The 24,448-nt window shown below is 29.2% G+C and overlaps 2 protein-coding genes across 2 annotated transcripts in view; both read right to left on the reverse strand.

Annotated features, from left to right (window-relative positions):
- Positions 1-21,617, reverse strand: part of LOC126845178 (uncharacterized) — a 78,470-nt gene extending 56,853 nt beyond the window's left edge. The window contains exons 1-3 of the mRNA XM_050583777.1: positions 21,551-21,617; positions 21,444-21,473; positions 21,303-21,362 (exon numbers count right to left, since the gene is read on the reverse strand). Of these exons, the coding sequence (XP_050439734.1) occupies positions 21,303-21,362; positions 21,444-21,473; positions 21,551-21,611 (151 nt within the window). The 5' untranslated portion in view covers positions 21,612-21,617. The remainder of the gene's footprint in view (positions 1-21,302; positions 21,363-21,443; positions 21,474-21,550) is intronic.
- LOC126845179 (uncharacterized) lies at positions 18,624-20,248 on the reverse strand. The gene is made up of 4 exons (XM_050583779.1): positions 20,144-20,248; positions 19,835-19,864; positions 19,426-19,512; positions 18,624-19,099 (listed from the first exon to the last, which is right to left on the reverse strand). The coding sequence occupies exons 1-4, from the start codon at positions 20,169-20,171 to the stop codon at positions 18,840-18,842; spliced, it is 405 nt and encodes a 134-aa protein (XP_050439736.1). The 5' UTR covers positions 20,172-20,248; the 3' UTR covers positions 18,624-18,839.
- Positions 21,618-24,448: the final 2,831 nt, after the last annotated feature.

Below are 24,448 nucleotides of genomic sequence, written 5' to 3' on the forward strand. Positions count from 1 at the left end.
TAAAACAACAAGCATCTGGTAACAAAAATAATTGCAAAATATTAAAGTTAATCATTTGGTAGCAGGCTTAATCTTTAAATTGAATTTCCTCAAAAACATGATTCGTACTAATTGTATGCAATAATTATAGGCTAATTTTGAGTACATTATTGCCTTCACAGTGCTTTTATCAATACCTATTTCATATTTCTACTAAATAAAATATACTATCGGCGGCAATGCCACATTAACAATTTTATGCCTTTTTTAAGAAAATTATTTTATCAACCAGCAATTGTTTTCGTCTAAATTTCTTCCGTTTATTTTTCCTTTAATCTTAATTATTTTTATTACAATTTTCGCTGCTTAAATACTTTTTTAAAAACACTATCGACATTTTCAATTTAACAGTATTTGCTTCGTTTGATTATCAAACCGCAAAAAACTTCATCACACATCCTGGTTCAAGATACAGTGATAGATTTTATGAATTGTTTTTCTAATATGTACTGTTTTTTTTTTTAAATTATTATAACTAGTTAGTAATAATTAGTACATTTTTAAGACATGTGGTTCTAACTACTAGCGTTTAGAAGAATATGAAAAGACTTTCGAGATCGATTATAGCTGTAGTAAAGTTTTTACTTATTAAAACAAAAAGTTGTGTTTACTTAGTATACCATAAGTTTTTTCTAGAATGGGGCACATAAAATTTACTTAAAAATCTGTAGTGGAGCTTTGTTTTATTAGGGAAAAACCAAACTAAAGGGGGGAATTACGATGTTACGGTAGTAGGTTTGTAGGTTGCAATGAGTAAGGGTGAATCAACAGTCAATAGCTGGTATCTGAAATATATTTGCATTATGTTGTAGGTTTTTTTTTGTCTCTATAGACTGCTACTTTTTTAGGAGTGCAAAGTTTTTTTGTGTTTTTAGCCGTAATTATAAGACCTATAAGTTGAAAACATTTTTCAAGAGTCAGAACGCATAATATTATTTATCCATAACATATAAGACGAATAAAAAAATTCGGGAGTACATTTTTTTTTTAATTGCCGGAAAACTGTTTTTTGTAGATGTTGAATGTTTAAAAAAAAATTATCAAGTCACGCCAATGAATTTTGACGGATACTGTTTAGAGTGGTCCCGGTAAGTTTTGAGTGCGTTGTTACAGTTAACATTGACAATTTTATACACTGTTTTTGTCGTTAGATCGACGTTTTTTTCTGCCTAAAATGTATGAATATTTATCGATGGAAAAAAAAATGTACTCAGACATTCTCATGTGTGCACAAGTGCCGAAATTCTATGTTTTTTTGAAAATTTTTTCGATTTATTACAGCCTTAGCATTTTCAATATAAAATGTGCTATTAACAAAGTCGTACATGGAAAAACCGAAATTTTGACAACCCCCCAAACCCCCGCGAGAAAGGTTGTCGTATTTTTGGCGCATTTTTAAGATTTAAGAACTGATAATTAGTCTGAATATAGGTCTAACAAACAACATAAAACATCAGTGTAGGAATGGGAATAGGACGTTTACTTTTTTAATTCTGTAATTCGATTTAAAGTTTTTTTTGTAGATCAAAGTAGGACAACGAATGATACAAATTTTGTTTATATATTTTATTAAATCACATATCCATCTTAAGTAAGAGGAGTCCAATCATAGTCATCGTGTTGATGGTAAAGAATATTGTCAGTCGTATGGTGTCAAAATAATATTTATCGAAAAATATAAGCAAAAACAGTAAACTCAGACTCAAACTTTGGTCATACAATTGTAATCAGTGGCGTATTTACGGCAGGGGGGGGGAATTCAAGATTTTCTGACGAAGACAGGGAGGAATATTCAATCACTTGATTGACTTATATTCTCCCACAATTGATAAAACCAATATTAATGCTGAACTCAAAATGTGGGAACTCAAATTGACCACTAGTGATTTACTAACTAAAAATGGCTTAGAAGCTCTAAACAATTCCGATGATGAAATATATCCCAATATCAATTTTTTATTAAAAATATTTGTGACTTTGCCTGTTTCAAGTGCAACTTCAGAGAGAAGTTTCTCCAGTTTAAAACGGCTTAAAACGTACCTGCGTAATACAATGCGCGAAAGTGGACAAACTTAAACTGAATAGACTAAATAGTAGGTAATTAACTATAACAAGAACAAGTAACAACGAAAATCATCTTAGAAAATAGAAATTAAATATTAAACAATTATTTATTTAATAATTTATTTTTCGAAAACCTATCGATAATATGTTTTTGACCATACAGGGTGAATGGTAATTATGAAATGGCAATATTTAAATGGGTCACAAAAGATATTAGGCTTGTTTTAATTATTATTATTTATATATTAAAGCTCAAAATCTAGGAGTGTAATATTATTTTTATCTGCGACCGTCACACAAACGCATTTCACCTTCCTATACGTCTACTATTATCTATAAAAGAATAATTTGAAATCGTCCAACATATTCTAAGTGGTATATTATATATTGGATAATATAAGATCTATACGATATATGTATACAGGGTGGCCCACAAAGATTTGACAAATGAAATAACTTGTTTTAGTGAATATTTTTGAGTTTTTTTTTTTTTTAATACGTTATAATCATTTGCGCTATAAGCACCACGGTTTTTATTGCACTTACCTGTTTTAGTTTTTTAAATTTTTTTTATTAAATTTTTTTTCAAGATAGCCATTTCATTCAAAATAATTTTTAAAAAATAATTGGTGAAAAAAATTTGTATTTTTAATCATCCGTTCAAAAGTTATATTCGTTTGAAAGTGAGAATGCCTGATGACGAGAGGTGGAGTGCGGTAGGTAACGCGCGCAGATAAGAATAACTCTACGCGGTTAAAAATTATTAAAAAAGTAAAACAGGTAAGTGCAATGAAAACCGTGGTTTTATAGGCAAATAAGTACCTATTAAAAAAAAAAAAAATCTCAAAAATATTCACTAGAACAAACAGTCAAATCTGTGTTGGCCATCCTGTATATAAATACAACAAGTCCATACTAGCCAAACACCCTGTAAATACGAAGTATCAAAATCGCGTCAATTTCGTGTAAGGGCGCCGCACGACTCTAAGTGCAAATAAGAACTTTATGTAAACAACTACGGTTGTTAATTAAGGGAAAACAATATCGATACGTCTCACAAGTGCATTGCAAGCCGCCATATCTACAAGTTGCAGTAAGTAGAATCTACGCGACTGTCTTTTTTAGACGGTAGTTACAAATAATTTATAAATGTATTTTGTTATTTTCCAGGTTAGTAAGCTTTCGTAGGAGGTGCAAAAAATGGCCGTATTGAAATCGCGGTATGTAACGTTGTTTTTTTTTTTTATAACGCAATTTCTCAATCGGTCGTACGGTGACGAGGCGGAAGAAATCGAGAAGTCCAAAAACACATTATTAAGCATACAGGGTTTGGCTGACGGTTACACGGGTGTTCGTGCCCCGTACGATCGTCAGAGTTTGAACAACTGGTCCCTAGAGGATTTACTGCTGAAAATAGACGAATTTTACAACCGACTGGAATGCGGATACCTTTACGGCTTTCGGTTGCATTTGGAATTGACGAAAGGCGTGGCTTTGAAATACGCTAAAAGAGCCGTCACGCCGGAGATGATCGAGGATGTTTCGTTCGACAACGAGGTGACCATGATGATCGATTCGTTTGTGGATCCGAGCAACGACCGGTTAAACAAGCATCTATTATGGTTATTATTCAATCACGCCCGTAGCGCGCGCGACTACTTAACGCGTACCGCCAAAGGCGGTAGGTTTATCCCTAAAATTTCAAAGCTACCTAAACAGTTGGACGATCAGACGGTGCGGTCCGCGGTAGACATACGCCTCGCCGACTTGGGGTGTTTACCCGACAACTATTTCAATATGTATTCCGACATGTGCGAACATTGGCAGTTGGCAGTAGACGACGGACGACCGCCGCAGCAAAATGTGATAAACGCAATACGAAAGAACAAACAGTTACTGAATAAAAACTTCATCGAAAACAGGGCTAACCGACTGTTGCGGCCCTCGACGTACGAAACGCTTTCTTACGGCTCCTTGTGGCTGTTTCGCGACGAGGGAGCATTCACATCGTTTTTCGATGAATTCTTGGCCACCAATTCGGGTCGTGTCCAAGCACGGTTTCCGGGATTGGATTCCAAAGGGAATTTGACAGGAATCGGTTCACTCGGAGAGTACCAGAATCAGGTAATCGGAATGTTGAAAATAATAATGTTGCAAATACTATTGTTGTACACGAAGAGACTCGGCGATTCCGATGACTTTTTAATACACGCCAAGAAGTTCGACACTGAAGTCTTGGACAGGTTTCAACATTTGATGTTGTTGAAAGACGACATGTACTTCAAAAACATCTACGAAAAATATTCAACGTGTTCCGCTGATTATGAAAAGTGCAAGTCACTTCTAAACAAAGACATTGGTAAATTGATTGGTACGATCACGGATATAAATCATTTACCCATAATCAAATCGACAGTGACCGTTGGTGACAAGTGCTTGGACGGCGTTTTTGGAGTAGGCATAAGTTTGGTCGAAAAAATTCAAAAAGCGATTGGAGCAAATACCATCAGGACGGTGCAAGCGTTTACGGATGCAATCCGCGATACAACCTCAGTTGCCTAACCGCTTCATTAAGACTACTACTACGTGGCGCGTCACGAATGTTTCTTTTATTTAAACTTTTTAACATAAAATTTATCGTTTCATAAAATTATAAAAAAATAATTGTACATATTACAATTAAGGCACTTAATTTATTTATTTATTTATTTATAAGCACGTATTTTGATTTTTTTTTTTGGGAATATTAAAATAATTATAAACAATCTATATATATATAAATGAATTTCTGTTATTTTGTCTGTCCTTTACGCATTCGTCCGATCGCCAGGGAACTTTAGGAAGTTGTTGAGTACACTCCCGCGAACCTAGCTGCCATAGTACTTTTCGAAAAATATTTCCCCTAAGGGTGGCCTCAAACTCAAACTTTGTACTTTAAATACGAAATGTAAATAAATTAAATGGTGATGATTAAAGGAACAGGCGATTCTATGTACCACGATTCTGGGCAAGCTTTTAACTGTTGGAACGGGATCTGAGACTGAGACTGGGACCGGGACATATATTATATGATGTGTCACAAAAACGCTGTCACGCTGTTATCTGATAAGAAATAAGAGATTAAAGATTAGAGATGAGGGAATGGGACTTAATGTACTCAGCCCTGAGCCCTGGCAGACTAAATCTCGGGCAACTCCCAGTCCGGACAGCTTGTATTTATATAAAATAAAATATAGCTTTCTAGTTAATATAAATCCACCCAGGAACTTTATTTGGTTAAACGTCACGAAAAAAAAACTATTTTTTATCAAATCATCATGACAATATGAAATTAAAAAAATGATTCATCGATGTATATCGAACGGTTTATATGCAAATATCTGTGTAATAATGGCGTTCTATGTTGGTGCGGTATTGTTTGCCATAACGTTGAAATTATATGGTTTTTCTTTTACCGAAATTACAGGTGTGTCGGTAATTATTGTTTAAAACGAACATCGCTGTAATTTGATTTTATCACCAATTACAACACATGTAATATAACAATATATAATATCTAGGATTTGGTCTATGGTTCTTCAGCCTCCTTAAAACTTTAGACAAATGTTTTGTTGTTGTTCAGTGTAAAGTTTTTATGAAATATTTAAACTGTTACAATTATCATTTATAATTTATAATACTACCCACAGTCCCAACAGAGTTCTTTTCAAATTTTATACTATAGTAATTTTTGTTGTAATACTATACACATAAATATAGTATCAGAGTGCCAGTAGTGATGATAATCAAGTATTCAACACAAATAATGTTATTACAATAATAGATATATTATACATAGAATATATACAACACAGTGAAACAATAATACACTAGTAATATGTATAAACTGAATAGAAATACTGAGCCCCGAGCCCTTCGATCAAATGCTATTTATATTAACCCACAAGGTTGCACGCGCCTACACATACACGTGTGCTTACAAAAACAACTTTGTTTTTCTATAACATTTCCTGGTTAACAACTACGTATTTTTATTATACAGATAAACAACATATTTATATATTGTGAAATACTTCTTGATATATAGAATATTAATTATTATTCCAACACACCCCCTTAATTAATATTTTCTTAACACTATATTAATCTTCTGTGATCCTCTTCACGCCTATGATTGACCGTAACTTTTCAAGTCTGTCCTTGGCTAATGGCTTCGTGAAGATGTCAGCTAGTTGGTTTTCTGTTTCTTTGTACTGCAGTTCAAATACACCTTCTTCAAACTTCTCCCGAATGAAATGATAACGAACATCAATATGTTTTGACCTCTTGTGAAAAACTGCATTCCTAATCAAACGAATAGTACTTTGATTATCTATATACAAAATAGGTTTATACAATCCCTTTTCATTAGTTAATTCAGTTAACAATCTTTTAAACCAAATTAAACTTCTTATCGATTCGCAACTAGCGACGAACTCAGGTTCAGTTGAACTCAGAGTAACTGATGCTTGACGTTGTGAATTCCACCCTATTGTACAAGGTCCCGCAACAAATAAATGTCCCGAAGTAGATCTTCGTGTTTGAATGTCGCCAGCATAATCCGAATCGCTGTAGACACTCAAAAATAAATTATCATCTGATTTATAACACAAACCATAATCTAAAGTATGTTTAACATAACGCATTATACGCTTGACCATTTGCCAGTGTGCATTTGTAGGTTTTGCAAGAAAACGACTTGCATAATTAACTGCAAACGCTAAATCCGGTCTTGTTACTTGTGACAGAAATAACAGTGACCCTACTGCTTGTCTATAAAAGTTATTACCTGGCTGTAATACCTGCGTATCTGTGTTATCGAATGACGTGTCTGTTCGAGATATGGGGACAAAAACTTCTTTAGCATTATTCATATTAAATCTTTCAATAATATTATTTGCATACTTGGCCTGATGAATGAATAATGAACCATCATTTTGTTTCTCTATTGACATACCTAGTAAATTATCTAAATCTCCTTGTGTGATTTGAAACTCTTGTTGTAAACTTGAAATGAGTTCTTGTGATTTTGCAATACTGTTTGAAGCAATTAAACCATCATCGACGAATATAGCTAAAATAACTATTTCATTATTATCATGATTTATATACACACATGGATCTGAATCAGTTGGATTAAGATTATATTTTTCTAGAAAATGTCTAAATCTAAAATTCCAATTTCTTGGTGATTGTTTTAATCCGTACAAAGACTTACGTAATCTACATACTCTACCCGAGTTGTCATTAAAACCCAATGGTTGATCCATGTAAATTTCTTCATCTAATTCTCCATGACGAAATGCCGTTTTCACGTCGAATTGTTTGAGTTCAAGTTTCTTAGCCGCAGAAACTGCTAATATTGTACGTATGCTTTCATATCGGCATACTGGACTAAAAACTTCTCCAAAATCCACGCCTGGTTTTTGTCTTGACCCATTAACCACCAAACGCGCCTTAAATCTCTCGACTTGACCAATTACATTGTACTTAATTTTAAATACCCACATATTGTTTAAAACACTTTTATTTATCGGTCTGTCGACAAGTTCCCACGTTTTATTTTCAATTAATGGCTTAAGCTCGTCATTCATTGCTTCTTCCCACTTATTTGCAAACTCACTGTTTATCGCTTCATAATAGTTAACTGGTTCTGATATACTTAGCATGCACCGATACCTTACCGGTTTTTGTAATTGGCTGCGGTCTCGTAAACTGTACCCATGAGTGTCCGTGACTATAGGTATGGTTACCGTTTCCTCGTTTTGAACTGGTTTTTCATTCACGACTTGTTCCTTCTCATCGTCAACCTGTGTAACACTTTCGCTTATGCTAACTTCATTTGTATTTATTATTTCCTTAGTGAATATAACGTCCCGGCAATCATTTACCGTTTTCGTATCATTAAAATAAACCCTGTACCCGCGCTTGTCAATAGAATATCCAACGAAAATACCGCTTCTAGACTTGGCATCTAACTTTTGACGTTTTTCCTTGGGTACATGTACATACACTTTAGTTCCAAAAACTCTTAAGTGATTTATGTCAGGCAATTTATTATAATACAACTCATATGGATTTTTATTATTAATTGAGCTTTTACCTGTGAGATTCAAAGTATAATTAGCGTATGATATACTTTCTGCCCATAATGATAAATCCATACTTCTGGAATATAAAATTGATCGACCAGCCTCCACCAACGTACGATTTTCGCGTTCTGAAGAATTCTGTTGTGGTGTGTAGGCTATTGTTTTCTGATGACGGATTCCATACTTGTTTAATATTCCTAAAACCTGTTTATTAACAAACTTTCCGCCGTTGTCTGAACGTATTGCTATTATTTTATTACCTGTCTCATTTTTAAAACATTTAATAAACAATTCAAGTTTGTCTTTAACTTCATTTTTATGTTTTAAGAAATATACAGTTCTAAAGTGTGAAAAATCATCTTTAAAAACAAGATAATATTTTGACCCGCCTAGAGAATCTGTCTGGAAAGGTCCACAAAGATCAGTAAATATTAATTCTCCCACTTTTTGTGATTTGTCCGTACGACTTTGAAATGATTTTCTACTATGATTACCCATAATACATGCCTCGCATGTGAAGTTATTGTCACTCTCCACCTTAATATTATGTTTAAGTAAACAACTTCTTACGTAACCAATGTTTTGATGTGCCATACGTTCGTGCCACAATGTTAATGAACCCGTTACTACGGCCGTTGCTTCTGGCTGCATATCGTTGACGAAACCCGTTTTGTTAATTGGCTGGTTCTGTATTCTAATATTAACATTATACAAGCCAATTTTGCGTACCGCTTCACAAATGATCTTGTTGTTTAGTAAGAATATACATTTTTTATTATCTGACATCATTTTCATGCCCTTGTCCAACGTAGAACCAACACTGAATAAATTATATTTTAGTTCAGGTACATAATAAACATTAGTCATAAAATTATTATCTGATTATTTCTAACATAACATATAATATTGATTTGACCAGAACCTTGCGCATATAAAATAGTGCCATCGCCTATTTTCACTTTAATTGGCGATTTAAATTGATTATAATGAACATACCAATTTTTATGTCCCATCATATGATTAGTAGCACCAGAGTCTAGATACCAGTTATCCGATTCCTGTTCTGTGAATAACAGTTCACTGTAAAAAGCTTGTCCTATTTCACTTGATTGTGACGAATTTCCCTTGGCATCGTCTTGGTCCTTTTTATACTTCCTGCAGTCCTTTTTGAAATGACCGCCCTTTTTGCAATAAAAACTGGGTCCTATCTTTTTAGTACCCACATTTGGATTCCCAACTTTCCATTCACCAAAATTTTCACCGCCTGTCTTTTTAGAAAATTTCTTCTGGAACTTTCTAACAATTAAAGCATTATTTTCTTCTACAGATTCAACTACCGAACTACCTTGATTCATTCTCGACTCCTCAATAAGTAACCGAGATGTTAGTTCATTTAAATTCTTACTTTCTAGCTGCATTGAGTCCCATGCACTGTAAAAATGTTTATACTCCGATGGCAAGGTCATTAGAATTTTCGTCATAAACATAGATTCTGTGACTGGTTGTCCCATCAAACTAAGTTGATTCTGTAGGTTTTGCAATTTGGTAATATGCGTCGACATATCGTCAGCCGAGTCCTTTACGTAACTGAAAAATTTATGTTGTATTAAATGTATACTCGCCTCGTTTTTCTGCTCATAGACAGCGAGTAATTTTGTCCACATTTCATACGATGTTTTACAGTTAATCAGGTATTGCATTGGACCGTTGTCAACCGATGTTACTATCAGTTTTTGGCATTTGGAGTCAGCACGTTGCCAATTTAATAGATCCTCTTTATATCTTTTCTGGGCGTCAGCTTCTTTGCTTGTTAGCACTGGTTTTGTATACTCTCCTGTAATTAAACTACCCAACTCATATGAAGTTAGTATTACCTTCATCTGAAATTTCGAAGGTGTCCAACCTTCAATATTGCATAGCTTGGCAATCTTTATTGATTCTTCCATATCAATAGATTACGTACTTGTATAATACCCTTGAGCGTCTTTGATAAATGTATATCCAATATACACTTCGTCAGGTGCTGCTTAATTACTATAATTCACTTACTTGGTGATCTTCAAAAAAAATTGTGTTCTTCAAATACTTGACTCTCGATGTCTGGTGTGCCTTTGACTGTATGTCTGAGTGTCTGGGCGCATAACCTGTTGTAATACTATACATAAATATAGTATCAGAGTGCCAGTAGTGATGATAATGAAGTATTAACCCACAAGGTTGCACGCGTCTACACATACACGTGTGCTTACAAAAACAACTTTGTTTTTCTATAACATTTCCTGGTTAACAACTACGTATTTTTATTATACAGATAAACAACATATTTATATATTGTGAAATACTTCTTGATATATAGAATATTAATTATTATTCCAACAGTTAGCTCTATCAACGTCGTCTAATTAATATGTTTTATTCTCCCGGACCGCTCTGAATAGAATATAGTCTATATAATATAGTTTTTTTTCTACTTTGACCTTCGTCTTCTAATTTATAACTATATAACGTTACGGTTTATAATAGCAAATTTCAATATCACTAATTTTTGTAATGTCAATTTCAGGCAAAATTAATTGTGTGATCGCTGTACCGGGTAATAGTTTTTGTTGAAATTTATGAAAATTTTTCTAATATTTTACTCCTATTGAAATTTCCAAAGTAAGTCTCTTCGTATTTTATATACGGTGGAGCATGTTTCATCAGAGTTACTAATCCACATGTTATTTCTACCTATAAATTCGTCTTTCCGTTTATAATAGAATAGAAAATAAATGTAATATCGTTAATTTATGTGTTGTTTGTTTCAGACCAAATGGATATTATTCCCAGAATATAGGGTAATTATTTTCATTGCACTTTATGGAAGTATTTCCTCGCAGTTATTTGTTATTCTTTGTGCACCCAAGATTTTTGTTTTAATTTCAGCACTTCCAGATATGAACCCAATGGAAAGTAAAAACGCCTTTTTAAATTTCATATTTTTTATACTTAATGTATATTTATAATTTTTATTTAAAAATACTTTGACAGTAATTATTTTATGTACCTATCGCCAAATAGCAATATAAAAATTTGTAGATACATTAAAATTGATTTTGTTTTAAATTTTAGCAGCCATTTATTCCCTTCAACTAATGCTACAAGAATTAGAAAAAATAATAGGTAAATATAAAATTAAAATATAAATAGTGACATATTTTTGGTAGTTTTAACACTCGATTTATAACTTAAAGTCATACAGCTATTAATGTTTTATGTTTAAGCTTTTAAGCATCATTCGAAATACAATTTTAACCGATTATTTAAACATCACTATAAAATATAAATTACAATTTTTCATGAAATAATGTTTTGCAATAATTAATATTGCTCTAGTTAACCTCAATTATAGAGTAAATTTTATGTATAAAATATATTTACCAGGATTTATTAACTGCATAATGAATTAATGTGTGATGTATTTGTTACAGGACAAAGAATAAATGATTTTGATATGGGTAGTAACTATTTTTTTTTTTTATAGTCGTAATTGATCTTAAAAATTTATTCTGGAGTAGATATTTGCTTCATTATATACATTTCATTTTTTATGTCAGATAACAAATGTTAATATATTCAACTTTTAATCGAAGGGTGAAAGAGAGAGAGTGAGACTTAGTAACAAATTACGGTGATATTTTGTACGTTATGATTGTAAATTAAATAGAAAAACGAATATTTTTCACCTTATCAAAAAGAAGTTGGCCTAATGTTGATGTATAATAAACTCTTTGGGATTTCAAGTATAGAAAGAATACAATCGTTGAATTTTATCACTTATGATTGGTTGTACAAAAAAAAAGTCGTATCGCAATTATTTAAAATGTTATGCAAAAATAATTATGTATCACGAGCTACTAAAATATTTTTTAGTTTTATTATTTCTTCGCAAAATCGTCATTTAATCATTAATTCCATAGATATGCAAACATTGAATGACGCTGCAGCCGACAGAAGAGATCATTTTGGTATAGCTTTAAAAAATTAAATCAGACGTCGATTATTAGGTAAATATTATTATAGAGTTGTATGGTTTTTGAACGCTATCAAATATATTATTTATTTAAGTTATTTAATTGGAACAAGGATACAACTGAATAAATTATAACTACTAACACGTACTTTCATGCAATACAAATATCATGGCTGTACAATACGGACACCGTGCTTATTGCATTATTTTTTATGACTTTGTATTATCAGTTAAAATCGTTGTGTCCTGCACCAAAAAGAAAAGTTGTAACTAGCAAGCTAATATGAGCAAATTAAAAAAAAACGTTTTCAAATTTTTTAGATGCACCTGTGCAGCATGTAGATGATGAAGCCGAGGTATTACTTAAATGTCATTTTATAGGATTATACTTAAGTGTACAATCTCCGAAATCATACATAATTGAAGTTAAAATTTACTCAATTGATTTTACGATCTTATGTATCTTAACCGATAAAAATAACGCCCAAAGAAGATACAAAAAAATTGCTAACGCATGGTCCGAAATAAGCCCAGATAACCATAACCAATCCCTAAAATCACTTGAGGAACAGTTACGACTTGGAATTCCACAAGATCCACCCAGATCCTAACTTAATGTTAGGAAAAAACTGGCATTTATATTCTGTACATTCCATAATATATTATAATTTAACTTATCATTATCACTATATTCATTATAATAGCTTAAATTGTAAAATATTATACATATACTTAAGCTGACGGAAAAAGAACCGTCGGTGGACTTTTTGAATAACATATTCCATATTATACATTTTTAAGTACATAATATTGTATAAATATTTCTGTTTTACGTCATATCTACCAATACAATAAATAATTACCGAATAAGGAAAGTTATATTTTTGTGTTATCTAAAATACCTTTATTAAATGACTGTGCAAATTGGGTGACAGGGTCATTGTTTATATTTCTAATAGATAATTGATCTTATTGGTTAGAGAGATATATATAGAGATTTGATATTGGGTGTAACATAACATAAATGGAGTTCTAATGTTGGTGACCAAATAAAACAGCGTAGAATAGATTTTATATACAGGGTGATCCAACTAACGTAAGACACTCATTTTCTCTGAAATTATGAATATTTTGCGAATTTTTTTTTCCCTAAAATTTTAGGTACATATTTAGCTACATTTTTCAATATTTAGAAAATTTTATCTTCAACCATTATACGTTAAATAAGTACGAACCTCGTTTTTTCAAATGGGAACATATGTTTTAAATTCCATAAATATAAAGACAAAAAATCTAAAAAAATGTTAGCGTTTGAATTTTTAATTTTCATCCATTTGTTCGCTGTTTATGATTTTGTAAAGATTTGAATTTTTGTCTATATTTCTTAATCATTTCATTCGATTCCACAAAGACAAGTAGTTTTATTACGACGGTCAACACATCAAATATAATAATAATTTGATGTTAACGCATTCCGTATCATAATCAGATATAATAAATAACCATACATTATTAGACGAAAGGTAGACTGTTACGGATAACGGACTTTACACTTTAACCTAATCTAGCTGGAGCTAGTCATTAGCTGGTTATCTCGGATAACAATCTAGTATCTAAACTACGCATCAGTTACCACGGAATAATCGAGTGACCAGTACCCATAATATATTTTATTATTTGTACAAAATCGCATTATATTTATTATTTGTACATAACCTCATCGCTAACAGATTTCGACTTCGAAGTTCACACGTTTTCCATTAGTGAAATAAGAAATTACAAACTTAATAAAAAAATGTTAGTAAATTTACATTTTACTTTATAGTAAATATGATAGCATGCTTATTGTAGTTATGTCATAACTCGTTATTTTATAATTTTTTAAATATATCAATTGATAATATTTGCTCTCGACTTTATTTTGACGTTACATTCTTGGACACACCATTAATTTAATAGGTAAGTGTATTAAAGTTTAATAGATAATATAATATACAATACGAATTCAATTAGCTTTTTTATTTTAGGTTGAATGCTTTTTTCCGAAAATCTTTTATCATTTAAAAATCAATGTTATCATGTCAGAAATATCTATGGCGTTGAGAATAGGCTATACCAATATCTATGGAAATGTCTTTTCAATTGGACCCAAGACTAAAGACCTTACAATTTTATATCAAGGTGTAAATTATAAATATAAAGCATTAATTTTATAGGTAAGTTTATTAGAGTTTAATGGGTAATTTAATACAATACGATTTCAATTAGCTTTTTAAATTTAGGTTGAATGCTTTTTTACTGAAAATATTTCATCTTTTAAAAACCAATGTTATCATGTAAAATTGGTTTTGAGTATGACATATCAATTGCTATGGAAATGTCTTTCCAATCGGACCCAAGACCTTACAATTATATATCAAGGTGTAAATTATAAGTATAAAACATTTATTTCTAATGTGACATTTTTTCATGTGAATGTATAATATCAACACTAAGCAATTTTAATGAAAAGTGTGTTGTGTTAACTTAAAATAATTACTAATGCATGTATTTGTGTATGTGGGTTGATAATACTCATATACCCCTTTCATTTATTTTTAAAAATATCAGTAATTAATGTATGAATTTCATATTACTACATACAAGGAATCACTTCTTGATTATACCAATATTTATAATAATATGATATAATAATATGTAAGTATATTATTTTTATTTGATTAAACTTATCTAAGGTAGTTCAAATGTCTGCTTTTAGTTTAGCTACAATGATATAGTACCCATATATAGTGTGTCTGACATACATTACGGATATTTTATCATAAAGTTTTAGCTATAACTGACACAGGTATTTGGCTATCAAAGTTAAATTTTATATCAAATTTATTAATATACAATAATTCTCTCTTTAAAAAAGTAGTAATTCTATTAATTTGTATTTAATGAATTCAGTAAATCAAGTAAATTATTTTTTTGAACTTGCCTAAGATAATTCTTATAGTTAATTTTATTTATTGAATTTTGATTTTGTTAAATTTGTTTAATTACCAACGATTGTTAAAAGAAAAAAATTTAAATCAGTATCATAGAAGTTGAACAATTTCAAATGTATAGATATGGTTTTTGTTTAATATTTTTGATTGACTATTTTCAAAATAGTAACATTTGTAATTTTTGAATTTATTGTTGTATTAATAATTAGTTTATGAACATTTTATTAGTTAAATACTTATATTATCAGACAAAAGATTATTATTGTTCTTTAAATGTTATACTATACTATATATTTGTCGTTGAAATTTATCAATACAATTGTTTTACTATGTGTTATCAATGTTCAAATTTTGTAAAGTACACAGTAAAAATTAATAAAAATTGTTTTTTAACTCTTTAAAGTAGGAAAATTGTCGCATACGCATTACAGCAAATATTCTTTTAACCATTATTTGCATCATTAAAGGTAAACAAATTTTATTTTTAACAACTATGCATTATAAGTTAGTATAATTGATTTTATAATTATTTGTATTTATACATAAATATAGTATACATGTAGTTATGTGTATAAAATCAGACAAACTTGTCGCGTACAAATTCCATAAAATTTAAATCCTTAAAAATGTGTTTTATTACAGAATAATTGTTAAATTTAGATACTACAATTTAGCTAAGACTATTTTTGATTTAATATTGCCACTTTTACATGATCTTAGTAAAACGTACCCGAAATAATAGTTTAATAATGTCAATACTTTAATTTGTATAGTAAACAAGGAAATATCAAATAATGGTTTTCTTTTTAAACAACTAAAATCTATTAAGCTTTTAATTTTCTAGATATTAAATAGTGAAGAAAATAATAAAAATAAGAAAATACTGATTATACATAAAATCAAAATAAGCAGATTCAACTGTAAAAGAATTAACTTTTTAATTTGAAATTTTTGAAACAGACATATTTTATTATAAAGGCTTTAGAATCACTATTATTATAACATTATACACCTTATAAGTTATAATAATAATTAGTAAGTACTAATAAAAAGATTAGAAACATATAAACTATTTAATTTAATAGTTATTAATAAAATAAAAAAGACAAGTTCTGATAATTTAATGTTTGCGTGACACAAAGCCTAACTTTATTTCTGAAGTTTGAGTATCACTGTGTGATTTTGTGTAATTGAGTCACAAACTATTGATCCATATTTTAATTAATGGGATCTTGATAAAAAAAAACTTGACTTAAAAAAAAATGAAATATCAATGATGTTGAAAAATTTACCGTTACAGAAAAATCAAATCTTTTTGCCAACAGGATGGGGAAAACAGAAAAAAAAGTAAAAGTACTTTGAATCACAGTTTGGAACTACTGACTTAAATTAAGTCGATAATTAATACAATTTCAAACTTAACTGTGATTTTGTTGTAGGTTTTTTTAAACACTGTTTACAAATATCTAGTCTTTAGACAACTTAATCATTTAAACACAGTCCACTTTATTGCATTATTTTTTATTAATAAAGTTGATTATATAAAAAAAAAAGTTATTTATAAATGTAAAATAGGCAACATTTTAAATATTTACTGTAGAATTAAAATAGTAAGCAAATTAAATCCAAAATTCCTTATTTAGTGTAAATTGTTTAAAACAATTATTTGAGCACAAAACATCTTCTGAATAAATTGAACATAATTAAACAAATAATAGTAACGCTTCGCGACGCTTGTCCATTCAATGTATGCACTTTTGAGATTGTAAGCCAAATTTTAAAGCTATTGTTTACTACCTATAAAAACTATACAAATTATAATTTTCATAATAGCATGATAATAATCTGTTGTCCTGTGCTGTTACTTGTTGAATGTAGAACATAGATAGTAGAAAACTATGATAACTAGATTAATGATAATAATATTCTGTATTATCATCATAGCAGCAGTTCTCAACCTACTTGTACCACAGTTTTTGATTGTTGTGGTTAAATAGCCATTCGTTAACCGCTTTCAATATAGGTCTGTCAACCTACCTGTCATGACGGTGTGTTAGAAAAGTCGGTTATCTATAAATATGAATCGCTGGTCAACCAAAATATCACAAAACATTTTATTGTGTTTGATTATCTGTGTACTCATCTATCGGACAACGCGATCATAAATAAGTATTTTATTGGCTCCCGGTCTTTGGAAAACCATAGAAATATAACAATTGTTAAGAGAAAATGTAATATCTTTACAAAGTCATAGCTAACGACTAGATGGATAAAAATCAATAATTCAAACGATAACATATTTTAAAATTGTTTGCCTACAAATTTATGGAAATAAAAACATATGTTGCCATTTGAAAACGTGAACTTAGACGCTTTTTATCGTATAAGGGATGAAAATAAAAGTTTTCAAAGCATTGAAAAATGTAGTAAAATTTATATCTAAAATAATAGGAAAATTTTTTTTTTCAAAATATTCATATTTTCCTTGAAAATGAGTGTCTTACGTTAGTTGGATCACCCTGTATATATATATATATATATATATACACATATATTTTTTTTATCTAGAACAATTTTAACGAGTAGAACGATATTTTTTTTTTCAATGTGTTCAGAAGTCTTTAACCAGAGGTCCAAATTCGGACTTCCACTAGATAATGTGTAAGATTTTATTTTGTACTTTGAAATTTTGTTGTATGAAATGCGCTAGTACATTATTTACCTTTAATTCCCAGATTTTGTGTATTATTCAATGCGTTAGACATAAAATACCTTAAATTTGTGTGCAAAACCACAGTCAGTTTTCATTGTTTTTAGTGTCTTATTTTTTTAGCTTCGTAGCGATGTAAATATCAAAGTAGTACACGTAAAGTATACAACATGAGTAGTAGCCCACAAAAAACAATTTTACAAATTTAGAATTTAGCACACAATAAAGCGTTGGAAAAAAAATTTTAAATCGGTATTCTTTTTGATTTAAAATATTATGTAGGATTAGTTATCGTACTCTGCATTGTTCTTATTTCAATGATATATTTTAAGTTAATCTAATACCATTGTGGTTGACCAGCCAGGATTTCCATAACTGGCTTTTTATGTAAAATATATACTAGACTGTTTTATTTAGTCACTCATCATTAGAACTCCGTTTAGGTTATGTTACCTCTAACACCAAATCTCTATATATAATAATTAATAACCATTAAGATGAATTATCTATTAGAAATATAAACAATGAACCTGTCACCCAAATTCGCACAGTAATTTAATAAAAGTAGAAATATAAGGTGTAAGGATTTAAAAGCAGTAATAGTTGGAATAGATTAGATGAAAAAATACAACTTTACTTATTCGGTAATTATTAATTTTATTGGTAGACATGATATGACACATAAATAGACATATGAAATTACTGTACAAAAAAATGTATTATAAGAAATATGTGATTGAAAAAATCCAAAGACGGTTGTTTTGCCGTCAGTTTAAATATATGTATAATTTCAGATTTTATAGTGTATATAGTGATAACAATAAGATAACTTATAATTTATTATGCAAAGAACAGAACACAGATGTCAGTGTTTTTCTAACATTAGGTTATTATGTGGGTGCAACTAGTGGTTGTCCACGTTCTAGCTGTCGCTCGAGTGATTCTTGTACATGGCCAATTCCGTATATTTCTGACCACGTGCCTTCGATTTTACTGTATTTCTTTTCGATATCGTGTACATTCTTTAAGATACATGTACCGGCAGTTGAATCAACGTTAACTTCTACTATGTATGAATTTGGAGATTGTGTACTCCAGTACAATCCAAGCAAACGACAGTTGGGTAACGACAAAACATCCTGCTCAGATCCTGATAAAAAATTTGAAAAAGTTCTTTTTTAATTTGCTAATATTAGCTTACTAGTTACTACACTTAACCTTATGGTACAGAAAACCATTATTTTATTTGTTAACACGAAGTCATAAGAAAATAACACAATAAGCATGGTGTCGTATTGAACAGCCATGATACTTGTATTAAATGAAAGTACGTGTTAGTAGTTATAATTTATTTAGTTAATTGTTAAAGTGTAAAATAAATTGTATCCTTGTTCCTATTAAATAACTTAAAAAAATATATATATAAAAATATATTAATAGCGTTTAAAAACCATACAACTCCATACAAATATTTACCTAATATACGACTTCTGATTAAACATTTTATAGACCAAGCAACAAATTCTCTCATCGTGTTTATAAGGCTTTCCAATGTACTCCCATCTATGACAATAATTATTAAAATACCGTGTTGCGGAGAAATAATTAAGATAAATAATATATTATTCACAAATTGTGATACAACCAACTTTTTGTACAACCACATATTATTGTTGAAACTCAACAAATGTACTTTTTCTTCACTTCACATCCCAAAAAATGTATTACACATTAACACTGTAGTATCACTTTCTCTCCCTCTCTCCTCAACAAAAAGTTGAATTTATTACAATTGTTTTCTGACATAAAAAATAAAATTAAGCAAAGATCAAATCTAAAACAAGCTTTTAAGGCTATTTATGAATATCGAACAAATCGTAATTACCATCAATTTCCAATCTATATGGTCCAATATCTGTAACAAAAACATCCAACACCAAATTATTATGCAGTTAATAAAACCCGGTTTATAAATATTATACATAAATATTTACTCTATAACTGAGGTTAATTATATCAATATTAATGCAATATTTGTTTGTATAAAATATGTAAATTTACACCTTATAACGATTTTTAAATAAACGGTTTAAATTTTATGTCGAATAATTCTTAAAAGCTTTTTTATTAAAACTAAAAAAATACGTAACTATTTTGTTTTTAAATTAAAAAATATATTATTTTTTATATTTACCTAATATACTCTCTAATTCGTCAACCATTATGGCCAAAAATTGATTGGCTTCTAAAATTTAAAACAAACTACATTTAATGTACATTTATTTTTAATGTACCCACATATATTTTATTATTGAAACCGATATATCATATTGGTATTTGTCAATAGGTACATATTATCATTCTCAAAGTAATTATAAATAATAAATATGTAATAAGTATAATACATGTTATATATCAAAAAAGGTTTTTACTTGGATATGGAGGAGCTGGATGCTCTGAAATTAAAACAAAAATCTTGTGTGCATAAAGAATATAAAACAACTGTTTGGAAACGCTTCCATAAAGTGCAATAAAAAATTATTACCCTGTACTCTCAGGAGAATTTCTCTATGGTCTGAAATTAACAACACAAAAATTAATGTTATTGCATTTACTTTTCTATTCTATTATAAACATGAAGATGAATTTCAAGGAAGAAAAAACATGTGCGCTAGTAATTTGGAAGAAGTATGCTTCACTGTATATTCAATACGATGAGAGTCTCTTTGGAGAATTCAGTAGGAATGAAATCTTTGAAATAATTTTATAAAATTTAACAAAATCTATTACCCGGTACAGCCATCAAAAAACAAATTTTGCCTGAAATTAACATTAAATAAATAAATGATATTGAATTGAATTTGCTATAATAAATTACTAGTTATTATATTATATATATTTATAAATTAAAAGACAAAGTAGAAAAAACTATATTATATAGACTTGTTGATGCAGTTTAGGCGATGAGAATAAAATATATTATTCGGACGAGGTTGATAGAGCTAACATCAGTATTTTTTCATAAAGCTTCTATTCAACGTTCGCTGAGAAATATAATAATTATAACACTAAACAGTTGCATAAAGTAAATAGGAGATGAAATTTTTATATTATTTTCAAACATTTTTTTCTACTCTTGTCTTGATGATTTTTATTATTATTAAAATTATGATTACAGAAATCTTTATTAGTCATTATTGACATCATCCACCATTATCTCAATAAGATACTCCAATGCATCTAGAATAAACAAATGAAGATTTGGGCTATACTAAAATATTAAAATTAAATCAAATTAGGCAAGACAAAGCTTCTATATATATTAATATATAATTTGAAATATAATATCTTACTTGCTCCAGGTCTACCTTCTACAGTTAAATCCTTAAGATAAGCTAGTTGGATGAGACCAGCTGTGATACATAATTTAAAAAAATTGTAGAAAAACAGTGGATTTTAAAAACATTTGCTTATTAAATATAAATGTTACTGACTTGTAAGGTAAACATAATTCAAGTAATCATCTGTAATAAAGTGAAATATTGATTTTTTTCAAATTTTAACTATCTTATGATGATAACTGTGAAAATAAAATAATTACCATGTTCATCTGCCAATACATTCACGAAGAAAATAGATATTAATAAACAGAAGATTTTCATTTTTATCTGCGAATAATAATGATTAAGAAAACATTTTATATTAGTCACAGTTACCTCCGGTTCAGAGATGAGAAGGTTATAGTTTTGTGAGGCCGTTTTAATATGATTAATATATACATATATATGTAAAAACATTTGTCTACTTGACCCACAATTTTTTCTGTACAGCTAACTGATTTGTTTGTATAGAAGATAGAAATCAAACTCGAAATGTTGATTATTTGGCCAAAATTACAGTAATTTCACAATACTGAGGATTGACAAAAATAAAAATAAGTCTGTGGAACCTGGGCCACTGAAATAGTAACGTACATATTGGATTACATTTTTGAACTAAGCTTAATTTGCTGAATATTTCGACTGGTCGATAACCAGTCGGAATGTTCAGCAAATGTTTCTTAATTTAAAAATTTAATAAAATACATACGTTACCATTTGAAATTCTTAAATTCATACGGTTTTAACATAAATGGAATGGGGTTATATTTTTCAAAAATATATTTAATTTGTCCCAACTAATAACTATAAAATTATTTAAAAAAAATAGAATTAAAAAAAGTCTAATATCTTCTAAGTTATTGACTGGTCCATAGTTAATAACTTATATCAATATTTTTCTTAAAAATTGAGTCAGAGAAAAAAATAAATAAATTGGACACGTATATGAATTTAGTTCCCTAAAAAATTAATTTTTTCATCTTTGTACTGTTCAAACTTTTTGAGTTATGATTGAAAATATAAATTGTTTTGCTGAATGTTTCTTCTTTGACTTGGTACGGAGGAAATATTTATTTTAATTTATTTTAATCTTGGTTGTGTATGCAGAGATCTACTTTTGTGGGGTATTATGAAAACAATTTTAAAAACTGAATTTTTTTTTAGTACACATTCTTTAGTACACTTCAAGCCAAATAACGAAAAAAACCAAAAACAATTATAGAATTCTCTCCAAAATGTAGATTGTGTAAAACGATAATTAAGAATGGATAAAAAAATAACTTGATATAAAAAATCCTTGTTACAGTTTTTTAACACTATATAATATTAAACATTTTAGAGTTCAATAGAAATACTTACTTAAATTGTGGAGTTGGTATGAGGTTGTTCGACAACAATCGACTTGTTCAGCTTTTGAAACTAAATGTACTGCTTGCGACTTGTGGTTGGGCTTATACTTCGACCAGAAAATCAGAATTCTAATAGGCTTTTGTAGTGTAACTATGTTCATTTATTAACACATCTGGTTCATTTTTTTTTTTTTTTTGTGATTTATCGTGTACATACGTTACTTGGAAAGCGGAGTTTAGACTATTTTATTGAGTTGTTAAACGATCTCGAATTAATTGATTTGACGGCTTTCGGTTTAGTTAATGGTTAGGACCACAAAACTGTGTAAAGTTAGAATTTTAATCAACCTCAGCAAGTTAACTACTGTAGCTACCTAACCCACCTTGGTTGTTATAATAATAAACATTTACAATTTAAAACATTATATTTGTCTACAAATTGTGAAAAACAACAATATATTGTCCTTCTTCTACGAGCCCTGACCCCACTTTGTTCCTTTATTTTTTAGTTTAAAATGTTCTTTAGTCGGAAATTGTTCAGACTTAAACACCAAAACAGTTCACGAAATTGAATTTATTTATTAAAAATCGGATTGGTAATCACCGGATAGACCGGATCACATAACTGTGTAAGGTTAGAAAGTTAGTACCTGTCTCGGAGGTGTAAAAAAAATACACACTTATCAAAAATAATATCCCAAATGAATCATTTCTTACGAGCAATAGATTAGTTAAGGGTTATGCTAATCAATTCATTGCGTTGGACGGTATAATCATGTTGGTTGTGTATTTAGCGGGTTTGTTTCCCTAGTACTATGTAGAAAATATTATTGGAACATTACCTACTTATTGCTTATTTATTTTAATAGTTTCTCGGTCGTTTTAATGTACAAATGTATTTGATGTAAATAATTAAAAACGTGTGCGAAGATACGCACTTATGCCAAAATACGTCTCTCTTACTTTTAGCTTTGTATAGATAAAATTGGCCTCATACACGAATTTTCTACTTTAAATACAAAATATTTTACGTTGCTAACCCAAAATAAACACTTGGTTTGTAACCATGGTAACCGCGGTACTCGAGCGAATGGTAGGTGATAAAAGGAACAGACCGATTCTATGTCTTGATAATATTTCTTGCAAATTTTTAAAAGAAACTGCATTCATTTTGTCTGCAATTATACATTTTTTGTTAAATAATATATTGTGTGTTTAACATACATTACGGATATTTGATCATAAAGTTTTAGCTATAACTGACACAGGTATTTGGCTATCAAAGTTAAATTTTATATCAAGTTTATCAATATACAATAATTCTCTCTTTGAAAAGTTGTAATTCTATTAATTTGTATTTAATGAATTCAGTAAATCAAGTAAATTATTTTTTTGAACTTGCCCAAGATAATTCTTATTGTTAATTTTATTTATTGAATTTTGATTTTGTTAGATTTGTTTAATTACCAACGATTGTTAAAAAAAAAAAAATCAGTATAATAGAAGTTGAACAATTTCAAATTCAAATGTATAGTCATTGTTTTTGTTTCATATTTTTGATTGAATATTCTCAAAATAGTAATATTAGTAATTTTTTAATTTATTGTTATACTAATAACAGTATTAGTTCAATACTTTTATTATCAGACAAAAAAGAATTATTGTTCTTTAAATGTTATACTATACTATCTATTCGTCGTTGAAATTTATCAATACAATTGTTTTACTATGTGTTATCAATATTTAAATTTTGTAAAGTACACACAACAA

The sequence above is a fragment of the Adelges cooleyi genome, unplaced genomic scaffold (assembly GCF_023614345.1).
Source record: "Adelges cooleyi isolate 19-005CV unplaced genomic scaffold, UGA_ACOO_1.1 ACOO_flye_CR_arks_rails_tigmint_CR_PRNA_7, whole genome shotgun sequence".
Classification (NCBI taxonomy): domain Eukaryota; kingdom Metazoa; phylum Arthropoda; class Insecta; order Hemiptera; family Adelgidae; genus Adelges; species Adelges cooleyi.

Coding starts and splice junctions, on each gene's coding strand:
- LOC126845179 (XM_050583779.1), bottom strand. CDS start 20,171: ATGGTTGACGAATTAGAGAGTATATTAG. Junction 19,865..20,143: donor CGAATTAGAGAGTATATTAG/GTAAATATAAAA, acceptor TTTTTGTTACAG/ATATTGGACCATATAGATTG. Junction 19,100..19,425: donor AATCAGAAGTCGTATATTAG/GTAAATATTTGT, acceptor ATTTTTTATCAG/GATCTGAGCAGGATGTTTTG.